At 41.8% G+C, this 25,078-nt stretch overlaps 1 protein-coding gene across 2 annotated transcripts in view; it reads left to right on the plus strand.

Annotated features, from left to right (window-relative positions):
• Window positions 1–12,549, plus strand: part of LOC144772164 (uncharacterized) — a 56,095-nt gene extending 43,546 nt beyond the window's left edge. For both annotated transcript variants that reach the window (XM_078656307.1, XM_078656308.1), the window contains exons 4-5: window positions 4,520–4,576; window positions 11,841–12,549. In XM_078656307.1, coding sequence (XP_078512433.1) covers window positions 4,520–4,539 — 20 coding nt within the window. In that variant the 3' untranslated portion in view covers window positions 4,540–4,576; window positions 11,841–12,549. The remainder of the gene's footprint in view (window positions 1–4,519; window positions 4,577–11,840) is intronic.
• The last annotated feature ends 12,529 nt before the right edge of the window (window positions 12,550–25,078 follow it).

Genomic DNA, 25,078 nt, shown 5'->3' on the forward strand with positions numbered 1-25,078 from the left:
CCGATTGAGCGGGCAAGGAGTTTTGAATACCTAGGGGTGAAACTCACTTGGAGGATCCAACTGGAAAAGAGCAAAGAGCTTGGGGGAAGTGTGGCTCACTGGTTAGAGGAGGCAGACCGTGAAGCAGAGGTCAGACCCGGGACCAGGGTTCAATTCCCGACGCGGCAGGGTCTTGAGCCCAAATGTCCATGGACTCGATAATTCTCGCTTCAGTGCCTACTCGAATCACGGGTTCACACTCTGCAACTCTGGGCAATAGCTTGCTTAATCACCACTACGGCCCCCCCCCCCCGCGGCGGGATGCCTGGCTTTCACCTTGGGGATGCCGAGTATGGGTTATCTCACAGGGAAAAGCCAGGACGGGTTCCCAAAGCAAGCGCCTTGAGACCTTGCGGTGATAAGGCGCTATATAGGAACCTTTGACATTTACATTTACATCTGGTGCTATCTTAAAAAAGTGTAGACCCATTTCCAGTAGGGCGCTTTCACTGGTTTTGAGGTGGATCTCTGGGGATACAGTGACACTAGTCGGTTAGTACCTACCGCAAACAGATGTTTATAGTGTTTTGCTTAGTTTACCTAGTAGAACCCCAATGTTACTATTAAGATGGGATTTGAATATCCAGAAGTTGACCATATTGTCCATCTCAGGATCCTAAGTACTGGATCAGACTTTGGTCCACCCCTGGATAGGCGTCCTATAGAAGGGCCTTCAGGGAGCTGATTGCACTTGATAGGAACTGATGCCCACCTTGGCTTAAGGCGAGTAACAAACTCTACCATAGGTTTCAGCTTTCCGGTGTGTGTGATAACCTAGAAAATCTTGGCAGAAACTTGGGCACTCAGATCAAAATCTCATATTTGAATCAAACCCTTTCGGAAACCTGGCGCAACCTGCAACCAGAAGATTTGATAGACAAGTTCCTAGCTCATAAGTGTACAACAAAATATGACCCTTTATGGACAGGATCACCCCCCACTCAGCTAAGACCCGGTACTCCCGCTTTAGATTTGGCACACTTCCGCTTGACACGCTGACTGGCAAATGGCAGGGGGGTACCGGTGCTTTGGGGGATTGCCCCTTCTGCCCATTATTCAGAGAAACAGAGGCCCATTTCCTATTCTTCTGCCCCAAGTAATTGTCACCCCAATGAGTGGATTATTTCGATCTGTCGCCCTTTGGGTGTCACCCGCTGTCCTTAGATCTGACACATACCAACCAGTCGTCTGGGCGCTCTCAAGGTTTGTAACTTATTGGGCCTGGTGCATAAGTGTCAGAAGTGTGATGTAGGCTGTTGAAATCCCCCACCCCCCAGCTAGTGAGATGTTAACACAGTGATGCTTTAGACCTTGGTGAAATTGGCATTCTATTATTCAGATATTGTGGGCAGGTGATACTACTTTTATGATGCTGTGTTAATTACATTCGTTTTTTCAGATGTTATACATGTTGGTTAGAGCACGTGCCACCTTACCATGAATGATGTGCTCTTGCAAACCCTGGACTGTAATTGTGGGTCGAATTTCTAAAGGCCCATCATGTCCAAAGAACCTCTGTTTTTTTAGGTGTTTCCCTGCCTCCTATTCTTCTGCTGGTGCACCTTTCAATGTGTGTAAGTTCTCTAGATATTTCTCACTGAATGATTTGGGGGCATATTATCAAAACTGGCTATAAAATTATCGCAGTTTTAGCGACGGAAAACTGCTGCTTAAACGGCGATAATGGGCTTGATAATATGCTCTATGGAATTCCAATTGAAGCCCAGGTTAAATGTGAAGGACATCTAACCTGGGCTTCCATTGGAATTCCATAGAGCATATTATCAAGCCCATTATCGACGTTTTAGCGGCAGTTTTCTGTCGCTAAAACAGTGATAATTTTATCGCCAGTTTTGATAATATGCCCCAAAGTGGGAGACGCTTTACCACGCACTTTTAGTTTCTGTCAATGATGGTTTTACTGAAGCTCCATTAACTGAAATGTGTGAATTGTTAGATTCTTTCCACTTCTTATTTTTACTTTGATGTTGCACTCGAGTGAGTTCCTTGACACTTTGTATTGTTTGTCTATAGCAGGTGTCACTTTAGCAGCACCTTAGACTCTTAACAGTTGCAGAAATAATGTGATATCAAAACCCTAAACTCTTTTTGTGCCTGAGGAAATCTACAGAATTTTGCAACATAGTTATATGAGTCCACCCATCATTTGTTGTAAGCTGTTGAGACTGGAATATAATTATTATGGCACCTGTGAGGTAACTGAAATCATTGGGACATTGTTTTATATGTGATTTTAAATGTTCTTTTAGGGTTATATTTATGTAACAACAATAAAGTTATTACTACTACTACATGCAAACATATTTTCCCTGACACCACCACATCCATTTATCATCACAGTGTGCACTCAAAGCCTCCTGAGCTGCCTCTCTCTTATGCTGCTCTCCCATCTCAACGGTGATTGATATCCCGTCCATTGAAACATAAATCCCAATATATCCCATTATTATATTTCCTCAACCAGCATGTTTGGGCCAAGGTGCCAAAGAAAAGGGGGAGGTAGAAGACAAATTTATAACAGGAGGACCCATCCTCCAAAAACAGTCATGTAATAATTATCATAGAGTCCCCCTGTTATGGGATGGGTCTTCTTTCTTTCCACTTAGATGTTTTTCCAAGGTAAACACTGTGTTTTCCTTCAATAACTCTCACCCACCAGAGTTGCCCCTTAGTGGCGTGCTACATCATCGGGGTCTTCCTGTCCTGCTGCGGACGGGGTGTGCTATGACCTATGGAGACGTGGGAGGTCTGAGTGTGGGGAACTAAAGGTTAGAAATACCTATACAGTAGGAAAAATATTTATTATCACCCCTGTCCGGTACAGTTAAAATATGGGGTAATTAGCGAATCTAAAGCTAACATTGTACCCAGGTCCACTGGTCGACATGTTTCTACCCCTGCCCCAAAGCTATTCTTCAGGACCAAAGAGGAACGAATTTCCTGGTACCACTCTTGTTGTTAGTAACAAATATAATATTTATAAATAATACATGTATGTATACAGCACCCACTGGTGTTGAAATAACCATAGATAGATTATTCAATTAATGTTGCCTCCTAATTGCAGCATGAGACCATACGAGGGGAAGGGACGCCTGTAGTCACACTTGCCTCAAGGCTACTCCCTCGCTTCAAGGTGAGTGCCCGCCCATGTCTCAGATGAGGGCCAAGTCACCCCTGTCTGCCTTGTGCCTCCCTGAACTCGGCCTAACACTGAGGGACTGGTCCTGGTGGGTTGTCAGCTCCTCTGTACTTACAAATGGAATCTAAATAGAAAGCATGAACAGTGCCTCACTCCTGCTTGATGCATAACTGTGGTGGTCTCTTTAGGATACCATAGACACCAAGGGGCATATTTATGATAAAGGGGCGCTGCACTGTGACACTGAGAAAGGGCCGTAGTTAAGGCATACAGTGCATTCCCGACTTTTGCCACTGCCCTGGCACACAAGGGGCTGCCTAGCGACAACACCAGCACCCTTGCACCACTATGCAAGGATTCTTGAGTTGCAAGCAGGATTGTTTTTGTGCAAGAAGGGACCCATTCCTACACAAAAACAATCCTGAGAGGGAACTTCCTCTATCTATATAGTTGGAAGATGTAACAAAGTGAAATAAAGATATTTCTCCTTATTATGGCTCTACTGGGGAGGTATATAGGGCCCGATTCAAAGAACTAACTTAAGACAAAATCCTAAACTTATTACCATTTGGGTATTCACAGAAGGCACTTACTCATTTTGGCATTCACAGAAGGCACTTACTCCTAAACTGAAAAAAATCCTAACTGTAAGACTTGTTATTCTCAGAAGGCATTTAGGAGTCCTAAAGTTAGGAGTCCTAACTTTACTGCTCCTAAACTGAGAAAAATCCTAACTTTAAGACTTTCTGTATTCACAGAAGGCATTTAGGAGTCCTAAAGTTAGGACTCCTAACTTCTGTAAGTAAGTGCCTTCTGTGTATACCAAAATTAGTAAGTGCCTTCTGTGAATACCTAAATTGTAGTAATTTTAGGATTTTGTCTTAAGTTAGTTCTGTGAATCAGGCCCAGAGTTTTGGAGCATTCACAAGTTTAAAAGTTCCTGTAAATGTGTTAAAATCCATGAGAGTTGCATGGAAACACCCGCACAACACCCACGGAATGCCTTCCCAGGACAGAGTAACACAATGCAGCGATTTGTTGTGTTGCATCAATCCAGATTTTTGGAGCCATTCAAAGCCACGCAAAAGGGCTTTGTATGGCTTCATAAATCTTACCTAGATGTTTGTATCACGCATGTACCACATTGCGTGGTGAAACTTGATGCAACCTTCTCATAAATATACCTCCAAGTGTGGCCATGAGTTGTGGAGGAAGATAAGTGAGAAGAGTGACTAGAAATCTATCTATATCAATGAAAGCCACATTTCTACCATCCATATTCTATTGTTCATTGTTGCTTTCTTGTGTCTCCTCCAGGTTCAATCAAGGCACCATGAAAGTGTTCTCTTTTGGAAGTTTTCGGAGCTCGTTCAGGTACAGTTCCTGAAGCGGCGGTAGAATGAATGCCAGCCACCACTGCAGATAGTTTTCCTAGTCCTTACCACTTTGTGTCCTCTCATACTACTTTCTGCTTTTTGTCCAAGAGTTGTACTTTAAAGAGTTTGGTATTTGGGTATCCAAAATACAGGAGAGTCTAACTTTCTTTTGAACAGACTTATTCAAGGGCTACGCAAAGCTGCACAGTTTTGTTTATTAGATTTGGGTGTTTTGAAAAGCATTGGTTGTGATTCAGTGATAAATTTATAACAATGTACAATTATCAAAGTATGGGGAACAATATACAGCCCATCTTTTGAGGATGAAGTGAAGACTGTCAATCGGTATTTGTCAGCAGCAATACTCAGAAAGGTGGATTTAGGCAAATTCACTTTAGTTCTTACCTTAAATGACCTCAATCAGGGGAGGTTTGGTTCATCTCTAGTTTGGAGGTCCAGTGTAATCCAGAGCTTGGGACCCAACCGTCCCAATGATCTGACACTACAATCCAGAGTTTGGGACTCAATCCTCCGAATGATCTGACACTACCTTCGATGGTTGCATTGTCACAGCGGGATCTGGTGTTGTGAATCAGGTAAAGGTTCCTGCTTTTATTGTATTTTGAGGCTAGTTTTTGTAGGTATGTCGGGCACGTGTCCCACTCCACCTCATGGATAATACAGAATCTGATCCTAGCCTCTGAAGGGAGCAAGCAGAGTGCCTTCTGTGCTGGTTTAGAAAATAGTAAACTTTTGGCAGTTTAGGCACATCTTTTGAGGTTAGTTTTGTAGTCTTTGAAGAATGATCATCAGATTCAGTGGGATCACTTACAGAGACAATCAAGGAGTCTTTACATCACATTACCAGACATTTTGTGATCTCACTCCCTTGGACGGTTTGAAGGATAAGTCGGAATTTTCAAAGCATAGGAAGTTACAAATTGGGACTTTCAACAACGGCATTGATGTGGGGTTGAATGAGTGGTCTGAATCAAAGATGATTATAAAGATTTTAGCTCTGTGGGGTGGAATGACCAGCCAATCAAGGTAAGTGTAGGGTAGAGAAGTTGAATGAAATCCATCTAGGACTAAGATTTAATTTTTTTCATGAAACTATAAGCCAGCATATCCAGTTTTTAATATTACTTTATCAACAATAAATCAGTAAAGTAGCTCTTTTTATATTTGACCTATTGCTCAATTTACTTCCCTAAGTGTATCTACTTTTTTTCAGGATGTAGTTTGTATGTAGAGGCATATTTCTGAGAGGCTTGCGTCACATTTGCAACACACAATGTGGTACACCCATGATGCAAACCTCTAAGTTAGATTTTTTAAGCCAAACAAAGTACTTTGCGTGCCTCTGAGTAGCTTGAAAAATCTGGAGTAACGCAACACTACGCAAATCGCTCAATTGAGTTACTCTGCCCAAGAAAGGAATTCCCATGCAACTCCCATAGATTTTGACACATCCCCAGAATTGCAAGAGCTTGTAAACCTGGGAATGATCAACAATCCTAAAATTTCCCTGGGGAGGTGTAGCAAGGAGAAATCTCTATATTTATCCTTCTGTCTTCCTCTATCCAGGATTGTTTTTGTGATAGCCCTTCCCGCACAAAAACAATACAGAATACAACACAGTTCATCTATTGGCGTTAGTCTGCCAAAAAGGTGCCAGAGCAAGGGAAAGGACAGGAATGTGCTGTATCACCTTAAATACGGCTCCACAGATTTAGGAGAGGTGCCCTTCTAATCCAAAAGGGACAGGGTCTCAAAGTTAATGTGAACAAGCAAGAATTCCCTTTGTTTCACACACTCATCAATTCACACCTTTCCTGACTATGGGCCGGATATAGATAATCCTGATTTACCAATTCTAAAATACTGAATTTTACTGATTCGGTATTTTAGAATCTGTAAATGGGATGTAAGTATTTATTCGGTAAGTATTACCGAATCAGTAAGATTTGGTAAATACTGAATCGGTATTTACCGATTCGGTAATTCCCATTCATTCCTATGGGCCTGGAGGCCCATAGGAATGAATGGGAATTACCGAATCGGTAAATACCGATTCAGTAAAAAGGGGAGCACATTGAAGGGTGGCAGGGTGTCACTTTGACACCCTGTTGCACCCCTGAATTGTGTATGGGTGCACATGTGGCACTCATACATGCCCTAAGGGCATGTATGTCTGCCACATGGCACTGTAATAATTTGCAAAAAATTGCTTCTTTTGGGGTTTTCGATATTTACCACTTGTAGTTGGTGTTAAATAACGAATCCTAAAATGTGAAAAGCACTCATTTGAGTGTTCCCTACATTAAGGATTCAGTAATTTGCCGAATCGGTATTTAAGAATTCGATAATTTACCGATTCCTTAAATTACAGATTCGGTAAATTACCGAATCCTTAAATTAGGCCCCTACATCTGAAAAGCCTAATACCGGTCGGTAACAGCCGAACTTCGGTAATTTTGTCCGTTACGGACCGGTATTAGGCTTCCTACATATGGCCCCAAATCTCTTATTTTTGTATAAGAGAAAATCAATTGGTTCTTTTATCAATCAGTGTCTATCCACACTCTCACCACTGTATCATGTAAAATGTCCAATTTATTACATATTGATACATACAAATATTTAAAATTATTATAAACAGCATTACATTAAGAAATAAAAACACATATTGAAATCGCATACCGATTTAGATAACAATTCATCACAAATACATCTCCAAATATTTTTCTTCAACGAAAGGGTATGGATGACAACATCCTCAAATTTATCAAATGTACATACAGTTATCACAAACTCATACAAAAACACAAGTCTTTGTCACAGGTTGTCGACACGGCGTTTCAATGGTTAGTTAACTTTAATGAAGAACAAGTCGAGCACACAATAAAAGATCTTAAGTTAACCCGGGCAGCAGGCCCAGACAATTTACCTGCAATAATTTTGAAGACCGAGGTCAAATGGTGGGCAAGATTCCTTGCAAAGATGTTCCAGGTAGTGCTAAAAGAAGGAGTAATACCCCCAACCTGGAAAGGGGCCATAATCAGGCCGATCCATAAAAAGGGGAGCAAAGATGCTCCAGAAAATTATCGGCTAATTAATCTCCTAGACATTGGAGAAAAAGTATTCGCTAAGATCGTCCTAAAACAATTGAATATATGGGTTGAGGCGCATCAAATAATCCCCATAGAACAGGGCGGTTTTAGACCGGGCCACTCGACTATAGACCACGGGTTTGCCCTATGGGCGATGGCGAGGAAGTCGACGGAACAAAATGGCAAGTTATGCTGTTGTTTCGTCGACTTTAAAGCAGCCTTTGACTCTGTGGATCGAGTTAGACTATGGGATACATTAAAGAGGCTAAATATCCCAAAAGACCTTCTCAGTATAATAATAGAACTCCATAGGGAAAATTGGGGGCAAGTAATTAAAGACACTGAGGGCTCCCTAACTCCCAAAATACCCATCGTCAACGGGCTAAGACAGGGTTGTGTGCTGGCCCCCCAGTTATTTTCGATTTTCCTGTCAGACCTTCCGGCACACCTTGAGGTGGAGGGTAGTGCCAGCCCCAAAATGGACGGAAACAAGATACCCTGCCTATTGTACGCGGATGACCTGGTGATAGTAGACCAGACCGAGAGAGGCCTCCAAAGGAAGCTAAATGCTTTCAATACCTACTGTGCCAACAAATTCTTAACCATCAATCTGGACAAAACTAAAACCCTATGCTTTGGGAAAAAGCCAAGCAGATTTAGATGGTTTATAGGGGACCTCAAATTAGAGTCAGTAGATGAGTACCGATATCTGGGTATCTGGTTCGACAGGGCCTTAAACTGGTCTACCCACCTGGAAACGCAAAAAGCAAAGGCACTCTCCTCCATATGCGGCCTAAAAAGGTTCAATGGGGACTATGGCGAGAAATCACACCGACCATTACTCAGAGCCTTTGACGCAATGATCCCCCCGCAAGCTCTATATGGTGCAGAGATCCTTTATTTGAGCGGTAAGGGATCTTGGGACACGATGGAGGGTAACTGCATAAAAAGGCTCCTATCTCTTCCTCAATCTGCAATGATACAAGCCATCAGAACTGAATTAGGTACAAAGTCTTGGGTGACATTAACCCAGATGGCTGTGATCAGATTTTGGAAGAGACTAGACGACCCCGAAAGTAAAAAAGTAGCATATTGGTGTCGGAAAGAAATCCAGAAAAGCGAGTTAAAATGGGCAAAGCCCAGCAGGGAAAAATTGAAGGGAATCTGCAACGCACTTGAGATCGATTTGGATTTGAGTTCATATCAAATACTTATCTCCAAAGGCGATCTGAAGCAAAGGGGGAAAGAGGTCTCGAAATCAACTGATATGGGTTACCTAACTAAGAAAAAATCTGTGGCACACATGCTAAATGCGTGGCCCCAGGAAAACTGGTTCCCATATCTCGATAGATTACCCAATCGTGGCCTCAGGCAAGAGATACTGAGGCTTCGAATTGGTATTAACCCATGGGTAACAAATAGAGACCTCAATATAAGAATGCTAGATGAGGAAGGTCACTGTAGGTGTAACTTGGGAACCAAGGGGGACCTGATGCACTTCCTGCTAGACTGTGCGGTACTCTTAGAATATAGGAAAAGGTGGCTGCGCCCAGTATTTCTAAAATATGAGGTAAAAACAAGGTTTCAGGCGGCCAGCCTCCTATCTGAAATCCCATATTTGGATATTGTAATAGCCCTCTGGAAGTTCTTAAAGGAGGCCCTGAGTGCGCTGAGGGCCAAAGAATAACCTGCATTACTGTATTTTTATCCTAGCAGAAGGGACTTTTGGAGGGATAAGAATGTGTATAGGTTTTAACATTTGTATATAACCTTTGTAGTTTTAATAATGGTGTGTATGATATTTTAATGGACACGTTTTTAAAAATAATAAGTGTACAATTTTATGTCGCATACTCAAATCGGCGTTTTACTCACTGTATTGTTTAAAGACTAAGGTCATAATAAACATATATTTTGACTTGACTTGACTTATTTATAATGATTCACTCCACTGTCTTCAGAACAAACAATTTATTTAAATGACATACATTCATTTTTTTTAAATTGGCTTTTTTCCTGTCTCTTTACTTATTTGGTAGTGTCCTCACTTAAGTAGGATTGCGACTATTCCTATTGTTCTAAGTATGGTAGTGCCATTTTTATGTTACTATCTCCAGTCACTCTTTGACCAGTATGATAGTCCATGACAGAATCGTACTACTTTTCAATATCCTGTCCATGGATTTACTGTCAGACCTCATGATTGTAAGATTTATGTGATAACTGTTTGTACATTTTATGAGTTTGAGGATATTGTCATACATAACCATTGTTCTTATCACCTTAAATATGGCACACTCCTGCCCAAGTTGACTTGCTTCATTGCATCACAATCTCATAAATGAGTCCCTTGATGTTCACTTGTGAATGAGTGTGTTGGTGGTTTGTGTGGGATGGAGCAGTGAAGAGATGGAGGGAAGCTAGTTCAGAGGGGAAGGTGAAAAGAGGATGTGGAAGACGAAAGAGATGAGGTGTGAATTATGCAGATGGAGGATAACACAAGGACAGGGGGAAAGATGACAGAGAGGCAGTCAAATATTAGGTCACACACTGTGCGAAACACAGGATTGTCGTTTGCATATTTTAGGCCACGGTCTTAATTCCATAGGTCATTCCTCTACAAAAGGCTTTCACCTTATGCTTCTTTGACCACACCTCTATTAGAGACACCCTGCCTTTTTAAATCCCACTTTAAACCCTTGAGTGACCCATGGAAACTTGCCTTGGCAATATTTTGCTAATCAATATTTTTTGCTATGATATTATGGTAGAGCAGCGTTAAAGGCTCAGCATTATGGTAAAAGACCTCTCACTATTCAGCCTTGAGGGCACCACATAGGAGTCTGCTTCATCAGAAATCTGAGGGGTCCTTTCCAAGCCCTGCTCGCCACCTGAACGTCACTTTTAATGATGCTCCGGCGGCACACGTTGCAGAGCCAAATTTGCAAGGCAGCGTACAGACACCCTGTATGGCTTTTCATGACCTTGTAGATATGTGAGGCAACGCGGAGCAAAACACTGCGTTGTCTCACACTACGAAGGGGAGGTGTCCCGTGGACCTTGCGGTGGCTGTTCCCATGTAACACCCTTGGCAGGGGACACATTCCCACATTTACAACAAGCTGCAAACCTGAGAATACGCCAAGCATCTACGCCTCCCCATGGGTGGTGTAATGGTTGTTTTTGTGAAGGAAGGTGTCTCTTCCTGCACAAAAACAACCTGATTTCAACGCAGGCACCCACATGCGATGGTGCAAGGGTGCCTGTATTGGCGCATGGCAGCCATTTGAGCACAAGCACCGTGAAAGAGGACAGGAACTTGCCGTAGCTCATAGATACAACACATTTCTGCCCTTTTCTGTTGACACGGCAGTGCAACAGGAAGGCTTGCGGTGCTCCCCTACGCCACAACTAAGTAAATGAGGCACTGAAAACCTCAGACATAACTGCCCAGTTTGGTCACTGATGAAAGAACTGATTCCTGAAATCCAGAGCCGTACTTCAAATTTGAGTAGCAGAATGTGTTGTCATTAGTGTTGTAAGCTGCTGTAAGGTCAAGTGACATGGAAGTAGGGAGCTGTTCCTCTTCTACATTGATTTTGTATGCTAAATATGGATTTTGGATTGCAGAGGTGCTAATGTAGCCTCAAAACCTTTTCTTGTAATCATAATGGTCTTTTGACAACCTCTTTGGTTCCCTTATCTAGCAGAAGAGTTATTAAACTGTAGTTTACACCATGGGAAGTGAATGTTTTTAAAAGAGTAATGGAAGATTCTGACCCCGATTCCTAACTTTATTACTCCTAAATGCCTTTTGTGAATACCGAAAGTCATAAAGTTAGGATTTTGTCTCAGTTTAGGAGTAGTATAGTTAGGATTCTTAACTTTACTAATCCTAAATTCCTTTTGTGAATACCGAAAGTCGTAAAGTTAGGATTTTGGCTCAGATTACTTTGGGGAATCGGGCACTAGGTTCATAAATTCTCTTATGTCATTTCTGCTGCTGAAGTCACTGTAAAAGTCAAGTTATGACACTGTCGGCAATATCATAAGAGGGTTGACCGCGACAACACAGTGTTTCATTACAAGATGATACTGGAAAGATGGTCATTGCTTGGACTAATAATTACTTTTCCTTTTACGTTGCAGAGAAACTATCATTTCAGACTTTCCTGTCCATAATCTGCATCAAGCTGAACAAAAGCAAGAATTCTTTCCTCTGCACAGGCTCCTGGAGAGAGACTGATGAGTCCTGGTGGTGGAAAGTCGAGAGAATTTATTCTGGAGGAGGACTCACTGAAACTTGGCTTCTAGTAGATATTTAGAAAGCACTTCTAGCAAATGAATGATGACCTTCACCAGACAAATACTCTTTAAATGACCAATTATAAGTCAAATCTCTAAAGTAGAGTAAATTATGAGCGGATACTGTCAAAATCACTTTAATTCATAATGTTACGTTAATCAATTTGATGTGTAGTTGTTACCTACTGATGATTGACTATTTTTCTGCCTGATTACTTTATGTACCCAAGGAGTACTCTTAGACTGAGGGCCTCTGTTTGTATAGTGTGTGTGCACCCTTGTAGAATTCCCTGTGAGTGCTGCCTCCGTAACATGCACTCGTACACTGAGGGCAGCTCTGTAAAATACTCTGTGTGCACCTTTTAGAACCTGCTGTGAGAGTTGTGTACCTTCATTTTGTGATGTGTTCATCTTTTATGTGTACTCATACACTGAGGGCAGTTCTGTAAAATACTCTGTGTGCACCTTTGTAGAACCTACTGTGAGAGTTGTGTACCTTCATTTTGTGATGTGTTTGTCTGTTATGTGTACTCGTACACTGAGGGCCGGTCTGTCAATTAGTGTGTGTTGAACTTTGTAGAACCTACGGTGGGAGTTGTGCACCCTCAATCTGTGCTGTGTTACTCTGTAACATGCACTCATACATTGAGGGCCGCTCTGTAAAATACTCTGTGTACTCTGTGTGTGCACCCTTGTAGAACCTACCGTGAGTGTGGTGCACCCTCATCCTGTGCTGCCTTCCTACGTAACGTGCACTTGTACACTGGGGCGGCTCTGTAAAATACTCTGGATTCTCTATGTGCAGCCTTTAGAACCTACTGTGAGTGTTGTGTACCCTCATTTTGTGATACGTTCATCTTTTACGTGTACTCCTCGAATGCTGAGGACAGCTTTGTAAATTTCTCTGGGTACTCAGTGCGTGGAGCCTTGTAGAACCTACGGTGAGAGTTGTGCACCCTCATTCTGTGCTATTTTACTCTGTAACATGTACTCATACATTTGGGGCTGCTCTGTAAAATACTCCTGGTACTCTGAGTTTGCACCTGTGTAGAACCTACTGTGAGTGCAGTGTACCCTCATTCTGTGCTGCGTTCTTCTGCAACATGTACTCTTACACTACTCTGTGTGTGCACCCTTGTGGAATGCAGTCAGAGTGCTGTGCACCCACATTCTGTGCTACCTCTTTCTGTAAGGTAAACTTTTACACTCAGGCCCACTCTCCTGAATTCTCTGGATGCTCTTAGTGTAGACTCTTGTGGAATCCACTGTGTAAGTGCTTTGTGGTCTCTTTCTGGGCCATGTTCCTCTGCAAAATATCATTTTATCTGCGGGCAGATACTTCAGGACACCGAGCACACCCTTGCATAATCAGCTTTTGGGGGGCGTGTTTACTATTGGCTGTTGGACACTTGTGTGGCACTTCACATGTGTGCCCCTGTAGACTTCTATGATGATCATTAAATGGACTCAATGTGTTTCATCACTTTGAGGCACTCTGCAGCACATTCTGACATGCGGAGCACCTTGGCAATAGCTCCCTGAGTGTTGCATGACTGCAGCCTGTGCTGCATGTCTCTATATAGTATAGTCATTCACTGAGGTCTGCTGGTGCCAGGTACCACCAGCAAACAAGCAACAGAACAGGAGACGGAGAGAATCAGAGGAGGATATACTGCTGGTGGGTGGGCAAGTGCTGAGAAGTGCATAACGCAGAAGCAGGGTACCCCGTACCATTCCTGTAATGCAGGGTCTAGAGAGTCAATGAGGCAGAGGGAAGCCGCCTCTTAATTTTCAATAAAGCGCGCACTATGGAAGCAGAACTATAATACTTGTAAACCCTTTTCTTGTTTTCGGGTTAAGATGATGCTGCGCTCCGCATAAGTGCGCATATTCGGGTCATGTAGAAATGCAGTTTATTTTACATTTGTTTACTGCATGTGTGCATAAGTGCAGTTCTCCAGTGATCACCTGAATGGAAGCCTTCAATGAGGTTATGAGGCCACTTCCATGCATATGGGCTCGCCGACACACCTTGGGCCTGGGTGCCTACATTTGAAATGGTGGCTTGGCCTTTGTGATGTCTGCCTTGTATAAAAAGCCTTCTTTTCACTGAATAATAGCATGGTTGAGCCCTTAGATCTAGAAGGTCTCGCCTCTGGTAAGCACCTTTGAGGTTCTTCAGAAACTTCACTCCCCTCTTTGAGGACCAGTGATGGCCACTCTTTTCTTCTCCTGAGGCCCTCTGCAGCCCCTGTCTGTCTTTGAGGCCCTTATCCACCCCCTACTCATCTTGTAACTTTGTTTTACATCAAATGCAGACTTCAAGTGCAGGGCTTTATTGCTGGAACAGAGAAAACATTCTTCCCTGTCTTGTTACATTTGTTCTCCTCAGCTTCTATGTTTCTTTTGCAGTGTAAACAGGGGTCAAATATTCTCCCAGTAGGTGTTTGAACAACTTGGGGGAGTGGCCACCCAACCTATTTGCAAATGTTTGTAACTGTGGGTTCCCTGCCTCAGCAACTTTGTCCTTGTGCAGCAGATTACACGGTTTGTGAGTAAAGTTCCTGTACTTGAAACCTCTTCTGTTGTTTGTATGTGTCTGCCCATAAATGTACTCTCTTGTAGAATCCATTGTGAGTGTTGTGCCCTCCTTCTACAAAGTATAGTGTGCACCGTTGTGGAATCCATTTGGAGAGTTGTCTGACTACTTCATCTTCGGCATGTCTCTGCAGAGCACATTATTTCACCTATCATTGCTGAGGTAAAACTACGGGTGGGGGAATAACTAATTTCCGCATAGAATCTTAGGGAAATTTACAGACTTTGGGGCATATTATCATGGGGGGGGCGATAGCGAATTTTCACCGCCTTAGAGGCCGTTTTCTGCCGCTAAGAGGCGATAATTCTATCGCCCTATTAGCAAGCTGTCGCATACAACAGTTAGCGACAGCTTTTAGGTGATAGCGAGTGGTTTGGGGCCCGCTTTGCATGTTAGCGATATTTATCGCTAATGACATGCAAAGTAGGCGTACCCAAACTGTTAGCGACTGAAAACAGTCGCTAACATCGCTATCGCCTATTAGCAAGGCAGGTGTAGCGATGGAAATATTCGCGCTAAGTGGGAATATCTCCAAATACTAACACCTGCCCAGACCAGTTCTTAGCCATGTTATCCAATGGGAGGTGGATAACATGGCTAAGAGCATTTGGTCGCTAATGCGTGAATATCGCTGTATTCTCAGCGATATTCACTCATTTCACCGCTATTGCCGGAAAATGTATCGCTTTGGAGATAAACGTTGCTAATAACACGTTATCACAGCAATAAATTCTGGCGATGCTCAGCGATAAAAAAATCGTCACTAAGCCTATTTAGCGATAAATATCGCTACTTGTTGGTAATATGACCCCACATTTCCTGAAAAGTTGCAAAGTTATCCATCTGTGCCTGCAAGTTATAGTTCTTGAAAGTGAGATTTTTTGCAAAAAATAAATTCAGCACAAAAGTGTTTTCAGTTTAGAAAAGGATAGTTTTGCTGATGGTTTTCTTGTAATCTACAATGGTTGCTAGGCTGCCAACCTTCCCAAAGTGCGAAGAACTCTCCATAGGACCGCTCACCAGACCAAAGCTCATTACTAAACAAAAGTAAATGTAAATCCTTTGGAAATCCCATCACTTGCCTCTTGAATATTCTTAACAAGGATTAGAATAAATAGTGTAATGCACAATTTTTAAGTGAATCATGTGCTACTCACTCCATTCAAGTCCTGTCAGCACTTTGTGCTGTAATGAGACTTCAGCCTGATTTAGATCTCAGCGGACAGTTTACTCCATCACCATGGTGACAGGTACCCCGTCCGCCGAAATATAAATCCCATGATATCGTATGAGATTGTTACTCCATCACAATGGTAACAGATATCCCATCCGCCGAAATATAAATCTCATGATATCGTATGAGATTGTTACTCAATCACAATGGTAACAGATATCCCATCCGCCGAAATATAAATCTCATGATATCGTATGAGATTGTTACTCCATCACAATGGTAACAGATATCCCATCCGCTGAAATATAAATCCCATGATATCGTATGAGATTGTTACTCCATCACAATGGTAACAGATATCCCATCCGCCGAAATATAAATCTCATGATATCGTATGAGATTGTTACTCCATCACAATGGTAACAGATATCCCATCTGCCGAAATATAAATCTCATGATATCGTATGAGATTGTTACTCCATCACAATGGTAACAGATATCCCGTCCGCCGAAATATAAATCCCATGATATCGTATGAGATTGTTACTCCATCACTATGGTGACAGGTATCCCGTCCGCCGAAATATAAATCACATGATATCGTATGAGATTGTTACTCCATCACTATGGTGACAGGTATCCCGTCTGCCGAAATATAAGTCACATGATACCCTATAGGACTTATATTTCTGCGGACGGTTATCCGTCACCATTGTGACAGAGTAACCCATCCACAAAGATCTAAATCAGGGCCTCGGTCTCTGCCCAGAGGGGTCATGTGGGTATCTGGACACAAGGTCTCTATTGAATCTAGTTCTGACTCTGCACTCTGTCTCCAGCTACAAAAGAGACATAGCGTTGAGTACGGAGCACCGTTGAATGTCCACAGTTTTAATAAAAAATCTGATGTGAAGAAAACAACAAGACAGCCCGCGACAATGGGACAAGCATCCGACACTATATCCCGATCGTCTATCCGCCAGTCAGTGCACATCGTTTTAAATGCTATACTCCCCACATTAAAGCTGACACATTGCACCACAATCTGTGAATGACTCAGGCTCAGTCCTTAAGTGATATTTACTAAGTCACGTAAGGGGTGATTGGTGATGCCTAGGGTGACTTTGTCAATATGTGTTACGTAATAAAGCATTTGCGCTATGTTGCTTTACATTTTGTGATAGCAGACATTCCGTGTTGGATCATGGGCATTCCAATGCATTGCCAGGGTTGTGTTCCACTTGAGTGTGGCATAACGAGGAGAAATATTTTGACTATTCCCCATGACTTTGTCCTTCTATGCGTGATGTATTCTGCATCATGTATAGAAAGAGGAAATTGCCTCTTAGAATTGTTTTTGTGCAGGAGGGTATCGATGGCACCATACACCAAGGTGCAAGAGTGCCTGCATCGGCAAGAGGTAGCACACGGTTCACCAGTGCAAGGAGGGAGCAGACGTGTGTACTATAAGAGTAGAAATGATGCATTTCTGCTCCCTCTGTTTCACACAACACAGTGCTGCAAGTTTCCTTGGTGTATCATGGTGCGTTAAAGTTTAGTACATGTGTCCCTTAATGCACAGGTCCACACAAATGAAGTCAACCCAATGTACTTACAATAAAAATGTGTTGAAATAAAAAAGACACCCCAATACCCTATGCAAAAATAGTCTCATAATTACTAAGCCAACTACAAAATAGTGTAGCAGTGCAAGCATTAGTGAAAGACTGAGGCAGGATATAGGAGTGGGAGAGACATTTGATAACAAACCTTAAAGCCCCTTGAGCACCCACTAAAGAAATCCGTTTTAGGAGTCAGTCTAAGGGTCCATCAGGGCAGTGGGGTCTGTGGTCCAGACAGGAGTCTGTGGGAGGGGTGCTTGCCACGGTCACTCCCACTCAAGAGGGCCTACAATGACTTGAGAAACCAATACAGAGAAATCAGCCTCATTGACATTCAGGAAAATTATTTACCAAATGCATCCCATAACATATGGAATAATGGGCTCAAGGCAATCATATCTCCAAACCAAAAGGAGGGGCTTTATGCGAGTCCTATCCACAACAGACCAGATCTACATATTATAACACATTGGCCATATATTCTCTATCCAACGTTGACGCCTTCTTAGACTAATGTCAAGCGTATCAGCTGGTGGAAAGGGAGCTACTATGGTTTAGATTAAAAGTCTGTGGGCATATGTCTGGCCCTTCTGAGGATAGCAAAGAGCCTCTACTCCGACTCAAAGGCATAAGTTAGAGTTGGCACCATCAGAGCAAGATGTGAATTGTTTTCTTCCAACAGAGGCGTTAAGCAAGGTTGGAGCTTGATATATCTGCACCTCGACCTCAAAATCTATGAAGATGCCATTTTCATGCGAACAACAGAAAACGCTGTAAAGCCGAACACAAAGCAAGCAAAAGCTATTGTGCGAAAGATCCTATCAGAATTCATGCTTCAAAGTCCACGGTTATGGTTTGGTTGCCATGATACAAAAGGGCGTGAGATACACCAATAACCCTGTTAAAGCTTGTCTCAGTAGTAAAAGGCCTTCAAGTATCTGGCAGTCACTGTGTCCAAGTGCGTGCATACACACTTCACGTCTGAGCTTCTTGTATTTTCGATCACGTTTATGTTACTTCAGTCGCCTCCTGCTAGAATTACGGCAGCAAAAGCGGCATAGATTATCTGGATACATTATAAAAATTGGCTTATAAAAATACAGCGCTAAATTTTGAGAACTTATATCATGCCATCAATTAAGAAGCCCTGAAGAAGTCTCCTAAAGAGACGAAACGCGTTGGCTATGTCAAATAAACTTTCAAAAGAAGAATTTGTTTGAAACGAATGAAGAATATTTGGATAAAGAAAACCACATCTTGGATCTGGACATCCTTCTTTGGTCTCTATGTGCTGAACTGTTCTGACTAGTGAAAACAACAGTGATACTGACACTATTGTGAAGTGTGCTGGAACTAATATTGTGTTTATATACTGTGTGCAAGTCACTAGCCTGTAAGAAACATTTTTATATCAAACTAGATAGGGCAGCGAATACACCAAAGCCTATTTCAAAATTTGATAAACGTCATGGCAATGTGCACCTACAAACAAGTGAAGCTGTGGTGGAGAATAAAGCAGGAGGAATGATAGCCACTGACGGAATGTGAAGCCAATTAGAGAGGCATCCATGGAAGAAATTTCTTGGACTCATGAAACACCCAACAACTGCAGCACTGGAAGCAGATCTAGAGCATGCATCTGTTGAAAATAGAGCAGTAAATGCCTTGCACTACACCATCAGAAAAAAATTCAGCCAGATCAGTCATCTCATCGCCAGAGAATGGGTGGAGACGCTAAACTCGAAACCCCGCTGATGTATTTAGGCACAGAACTCCCTCACCAAAACAAAAAAGACCTTAAGAGTCTTTCCTACAGTGCAACACCGAGCAAAACCAGTTTCAAATACCATTGACACAATGAGTACCAGAAAAGACCAGACAATGTATTCCACCCTACAAACAAGAAAGACAGCCTCCAGTCCACTAGTACTTATGTCTGGAAGGAAATAAACTAAGTGAATTCTGATCTTCCTTCTGGCTCAGGATGTTGAAAAATGCATTGCAAGAAGGAGCCGCTTCCTAGAGGAGGCCTGACAAAGACATCACCACAAACTAAAGGGCAACAAACTGAAAGTTCCAGCTGCTTGATGGTGAGTATGCTTCAGCATCTTCTACAAAACCCACAGACAGAAAAGAGGGAAAGCAAGGAAAGAAACCAGAAAGAAAGAAAAGGCTTCTCCGGTATTTTCTGATAACCCTGCTTCTAGAACACTATCCCTGCTTTTATCTTCCTCAATAGACCTCCTCTCCCTGCTGTAGTTCTTTGTATCACGCCATCTTCTTCATTCCTCACACTATGGTACACTATATTTAATTATTTAAAACTTTGGTCAAAAAAGGCCTAAAGCTGAAAGCTTGAATACAATCTGGTCTAAACTGGTGTGGATAAGGATGCTGGAGGCTGTTCATCTAAGGTCTGAATCATGTGAGTGAGTGTCACCAGATTCATCAGCTTCCAAGACTGAAGGGATGAAAGGCAATTGGTGAGGTATGGATTTTGATGATTTTATTCAAACCTCTAGTTACTCTTTATTTTCAGTTCTTTTCCCTCACTGCTCCACATTTTTGTGGAGGAACAATCCATGCAGCCAACAAGCAGATGCTGTACTTGTTCCCGTAACATTTAACATAGAATGTCCATTGTATATGTTTGTGCCCAACTGTGGGGCATTGTAGTTTGTACACCGCAGCAAAAGGAAATTCCATCCTAGATGATGCAATGAAGCAGAAGCTCATGACGCATGACTAGAAAATTTACTCCGGATGCGTAAAGGACTTAGTATCATCAGGGGAAGATGTGGAAGAGACTGGCATGAAGGGGCAAACACAAAGCCCCGGACTAGGCTGGAATCAGTGCTTTGAAAAGAATCAAGAATCATGACTTTTTTTAAGATTTGTTTTGTGCAAGCTTATATTATTGATCTGTACGGTCTCATCACATAGGTTTTGGTGGTTCATGGTTGTCAAAGACACGAGTAACCTTTATTCATTGCACGTAAGTAAGGAGTAATGATTATGTAGATTTATTCTGCTTACATTTACAGAGCAGGGAAACACAAATGTGTCCCTCTTTGTGCCGTGGAAGCCTCTTTCTTCTCCTGTCTTTTCTCCATATAGAGAACTTCATTTGTGTGACTCTCTGTGAGCTAAAGTAGTGGCAATGCCATCTCTCGCACAATCGGGTAAAGAAGTATCTACCCTAGCTAATTTGATGATTGACACATAGTCTCAGATCATCTTTGAAAGATGTGTGTGGCATTATCATTTATTTCAGAAATAAGCTTGTAACAGCAAACTCAGTCCTCATAGGAGTTGAGAAGTTTCAAGTCATTACCCTCAAATGCAACTTAATGAGTGAACTTACTGAGGTGAAATGTAACATTGCCTTCTAGATCCATAGCTCTGTCACATAATTTCAATTGTCAACATTGGGCCTATGAGAGTCAGCCTCTGTCAGGCAAGCCCCTGATTACTTAGTACCTTGATTTAAGGATGTTGGAAGATTCTCTTAGAAAATGCTCATTATAAAATTGAAATGCATTATATAAGATGTGGTTTTTGTCATTTGAAGCATTCGGGAACACATATACCATATACCATATACTCTATTGATGGGTTATGTGAATTGTACTTTTAAAGCATTGATGATGACAATTGTTCCTGCTGTGTTCTTTTAACACATATCATTCTTCTGAGATATTTGAATCGGGAATAGAATTGAATTCTAAGTGTCTCATTTTGAAATATTGGTTTCTTAACTTCTTTCAACTATTGTTACTATTTTTATGTTATAGCTAATAAATTCTTAACAATTATATTCAATGCAAGAAAAATCTGAAATTCTAGTGGTATTTATAAAATAAAAAAAATCAAATTATGAATTTTCTTTCTTTGCTGGAAACTATATGTACATATGTTGAAATTAAGCACGTTTAAAAAAAGGAGTTCCTTATTAGTGTGCCAATGTTTTTTTTATTATAAACTAAATTCTAATTTTCTAAGATATTTTATTATCATGTCTTAATATACATTTAGGGACCAATTAACAAGCACAATATGGGTATGAGAAGTAATAATACAGTAGTACCCTTTTAGGTACTTTCACATGCCTTTGTGAATTGGACCAAGATATCCAACTCCATATTAAAGTTGTGAACTCCCAAAATCAGGCTAGATTTTGGGTGCCCCACTCCAGCAACATAAGTAAAAGTGTAAGGAGGGTGCAGTGTATGTGAATATCCCATGGATCTTTCATTTTATTCATATTTTAGATGTTATGGTCTTAATTCAGAAAGGCATGTAATAGTACAAAAAACAGTACCACAGGAGTACTCATTCTCCACTACGGGCCTCGTTACGATACGGTTTGGACTGCAACCAACGGCTTGTTGGTTGCGGTCCGAAAGGCATCTACTACTGTAGTCCGACTGACGCACGATGATGTGTGTGGTCAGAGGCAGCAGTCAGAAGGACCCTCCGACTGAATTCAACAGGCTCATGGAGCCTGTTGTTGATTGGAATCTCCTCATAATCCCTTAAGAACAGTGTTTTCTCCGGCGGGATTATGATGTTGGTTTCCGACAGCCTTTTATTGACGGCCTTTCTGACATGGAAAGGCTGTCAGAAAGTGACTTTGGGGGCTCCTAGCAGTATCTAACGCTGAAGTAATCACACTACACTAACTGTGCAAGTACTCACCACTGTGCATTTAAGTACATCATAGTCACTCACACTGAAATACTCACTCTATACTAACCGCAAGTACTCAGCACTGTGGATTTAATGTAATCATAGGAACTCACACTGCAGTACTTACACTACACTAACTGTGCAAGTACTCACCACTGTACATTTAGGGTCGTCATAGTAACGCATTCGGAAGCACTCACTCCACACTAACTGTGCAAGTACTCAGCACGATGCATTGAGGTTCATCATAGTAACTCATTCTGAGGCACTCCCTCTGCACTAACTGTGCAAGTACTCAGCACTATACATTTAAGCTCATCATAGTAACTCACAATGCAGTACTTACTGAACACTAACTGTGTAATTACTGAGCACTGTGCATTTAGTTCATCATATTATCTCACGCTGAAGTATGCACCCTGCCCTAACTGTGCAAGTACTCAGCACTGTGCATTTAGTCCCATTGTAATAACTCAGGCAGAAGTACTCACACTACACTAACTGTGCAAGTACTCACCACTGTGCATTTAAGTACATTACAGTCACTTACACTGAAGCACTCACTCTACTCTTACTGTAAGTACTCAGCACTGTGCATTTAAGTTCATCATAGTAACTCACACTGAAGAACTTACTCTTTACCAACTGTACACACACTCTGCATTGTGCATTTAAGTTCATCCTAGTAACTCATGCTGAAGTACTCACTCTACACTAACTGTGCAATTACACAGCACTGTACATTTAAGTTCATCATAATATCTCATTCTAAAGTACTCACTCTATATTTACTGTGTAAGTACTGAGCACTGTGCATTTAAGTGCAGCATAGTAACTCATGCTGAGGAACTCACTCTAACACTAATTGTGCAAGTACTCATCAATGTGCCTTTAGGTTCATCATAGTATCGTATTCTGAGGCACTCACTCTTCACTAACTGTGTAAGTACTCAGCACTGTGCGGTTAGGTTAATCGCAGTAACTCATTCTGAAGCACTCACTCTACACTAACTTTGCAAGTACTCAGTACTATGCATTTAAGCTCATAATAGGAACTCACAATGCAGTATATACTCTACACTAACTGTGTAAGTACTAAGCAATGTGCATTTAGGTTCATCATAGTAACTTATTCCGAAGCAATCACTCTACACTAACTGCAAGTACTGAGCACTGTGCATTTAAGTTCATCATAGTAACTCACACTGAAGTACTCACTCTACACTAACTGTGCAAGTACTCAGCACAGTGCATTTAAGTCCATCATAATATCTCACGCAGAGGTACTCACTCTACACTAACTGTGTAAGTACTCAGCCCTGTGCTTTTAAGATCATCATAATATCTCACGCTGAGGTACTCACTCTACACTAACTGTGCCAGTACTCAGCCCTGTGCTTTTAAGATCATCATAATATCTCACGCTGAGGTACTCACTCTACACTAACTGTGTAAGTACTCAGCCTCGTGCATTTAAGTTCATCATAGTAACTCACGCTGAAGTAGTGACTCTACACTAACTATGCAAGCACTCAGCACTGTGCATTTAGTCTTGTCGTAGTAACACACGCTGAAGTACTCACTCTACACTAACTGTGCAAGTTCTGAGCACTGGGCTTTTAAGTTCATCATAGTATCATAGGCTGAGGTACTCACTTTACACTAACTGTGTAAGTACTCACCCATGGGCATTTAAGTATATCATAGTAACTTACGCTGACGTACTCACTCTACACTAACTGTGCAAGTACTGAGCACTGTGCATTTAAGATCATCATAGTATCTCACGCTGAGGTACTCACTCTACACTAACTGTGCAAGTACTCAGCCCTGTGCATTTAAGTTCATAATAGCATCTCACACTGAGGTACTCACTCTACACTAACTGTGTAAGTACTCAGCCCTGTGCATTTACGTTCATAATAGCATCTCACGCTGAGGTACTCACTCTACACTAACTGTGTAAGTATTCAGCCCTGTGCATTTAGGTTCATCATAGTAACTCACGCTGAAGTACTCACTCTACACTAACTGTGCAAGTACTCAGCACAGTGCATTTAAGTCCATCATAATATCTCACGCTGAGGTACTCACTCTACACTAACTGTGTAAGTACTCAGCCCTGTGCATTTAAGTTCATCATAGTAACTCACGCTGAAGTAGTGACTCTACACTAACTATGCAAGTACTCAGCACTGTGCATTTAGTCTCGTCGTAGTAACACACGCTGAAGTACTCACTCTACACTAACTGTGCAAGTTCTGAGCACTGGGCTTTTAAGTTCATCATAGTATCATAGGCTGAGGTACTCACTTTACACTAACTGTGTAAGTACTCACCCATGGGCATTTAAGTATATCATAGTAACTTATGCTGACGTACTCACTCTACACTAACTGTGCACGTACTGAGCACTGTGCATTTAAGATCATCATAGTATCTCACGCTGAGGTACTCACTCTACACTAACTGTGTAAGTACTCAGCTCTGTGCATTTAAGTTCATAATAGCATCTCACACTGAGGTACTCACTCTACACTAACTGTGCAAGTACTCAGCCCTGTGCATTTAAGTTCATAATAGCATCTCACACTGAGGTACTCACTCTACACTAACTGTGTAAGTACTCAGCCCTGTGCATTTACGTTCATAATAGCATCTCACGCTGAGGTACTCACTCTACACTAACTGTGTAAGTATTCAGCCCTGTGCATTTAGGTTCATCATAGTAACTCACGCTGAAGTACTCACTCTACACTAACTGTGCAAGTACTCAGCACAGTGCATTTAAGTCCATCATAATATCTCACGCTGAGGTACTCACTCTACACTAACTGTGTAAGTACTCAACCCTGTGCATTTAAGTTCATCATAGTAACTCACGCTGAAGTAGTGACTCTACACTAACTATGCAAGTACTCAGCACTGTGCATTTAGTCTCGTCGTAGTAACACACGCTGAAGTACTCACTCTACACTAACTGTGCAAGTTCTGAGCA

This window comes from Lissotriton helveticus, chromosome 8 (assembly GCF_964261635.1).
Source record: "Lissotriton helveticus chromosome 8, aLisHel1.1, whole genome shotgun sequence".
Lineage (NCBI taxonomy): Eukaryota > Metazoa > Chordata > Amphibia > Caudata > Salamandridae > Lissotriton > Lissotriton helveticus.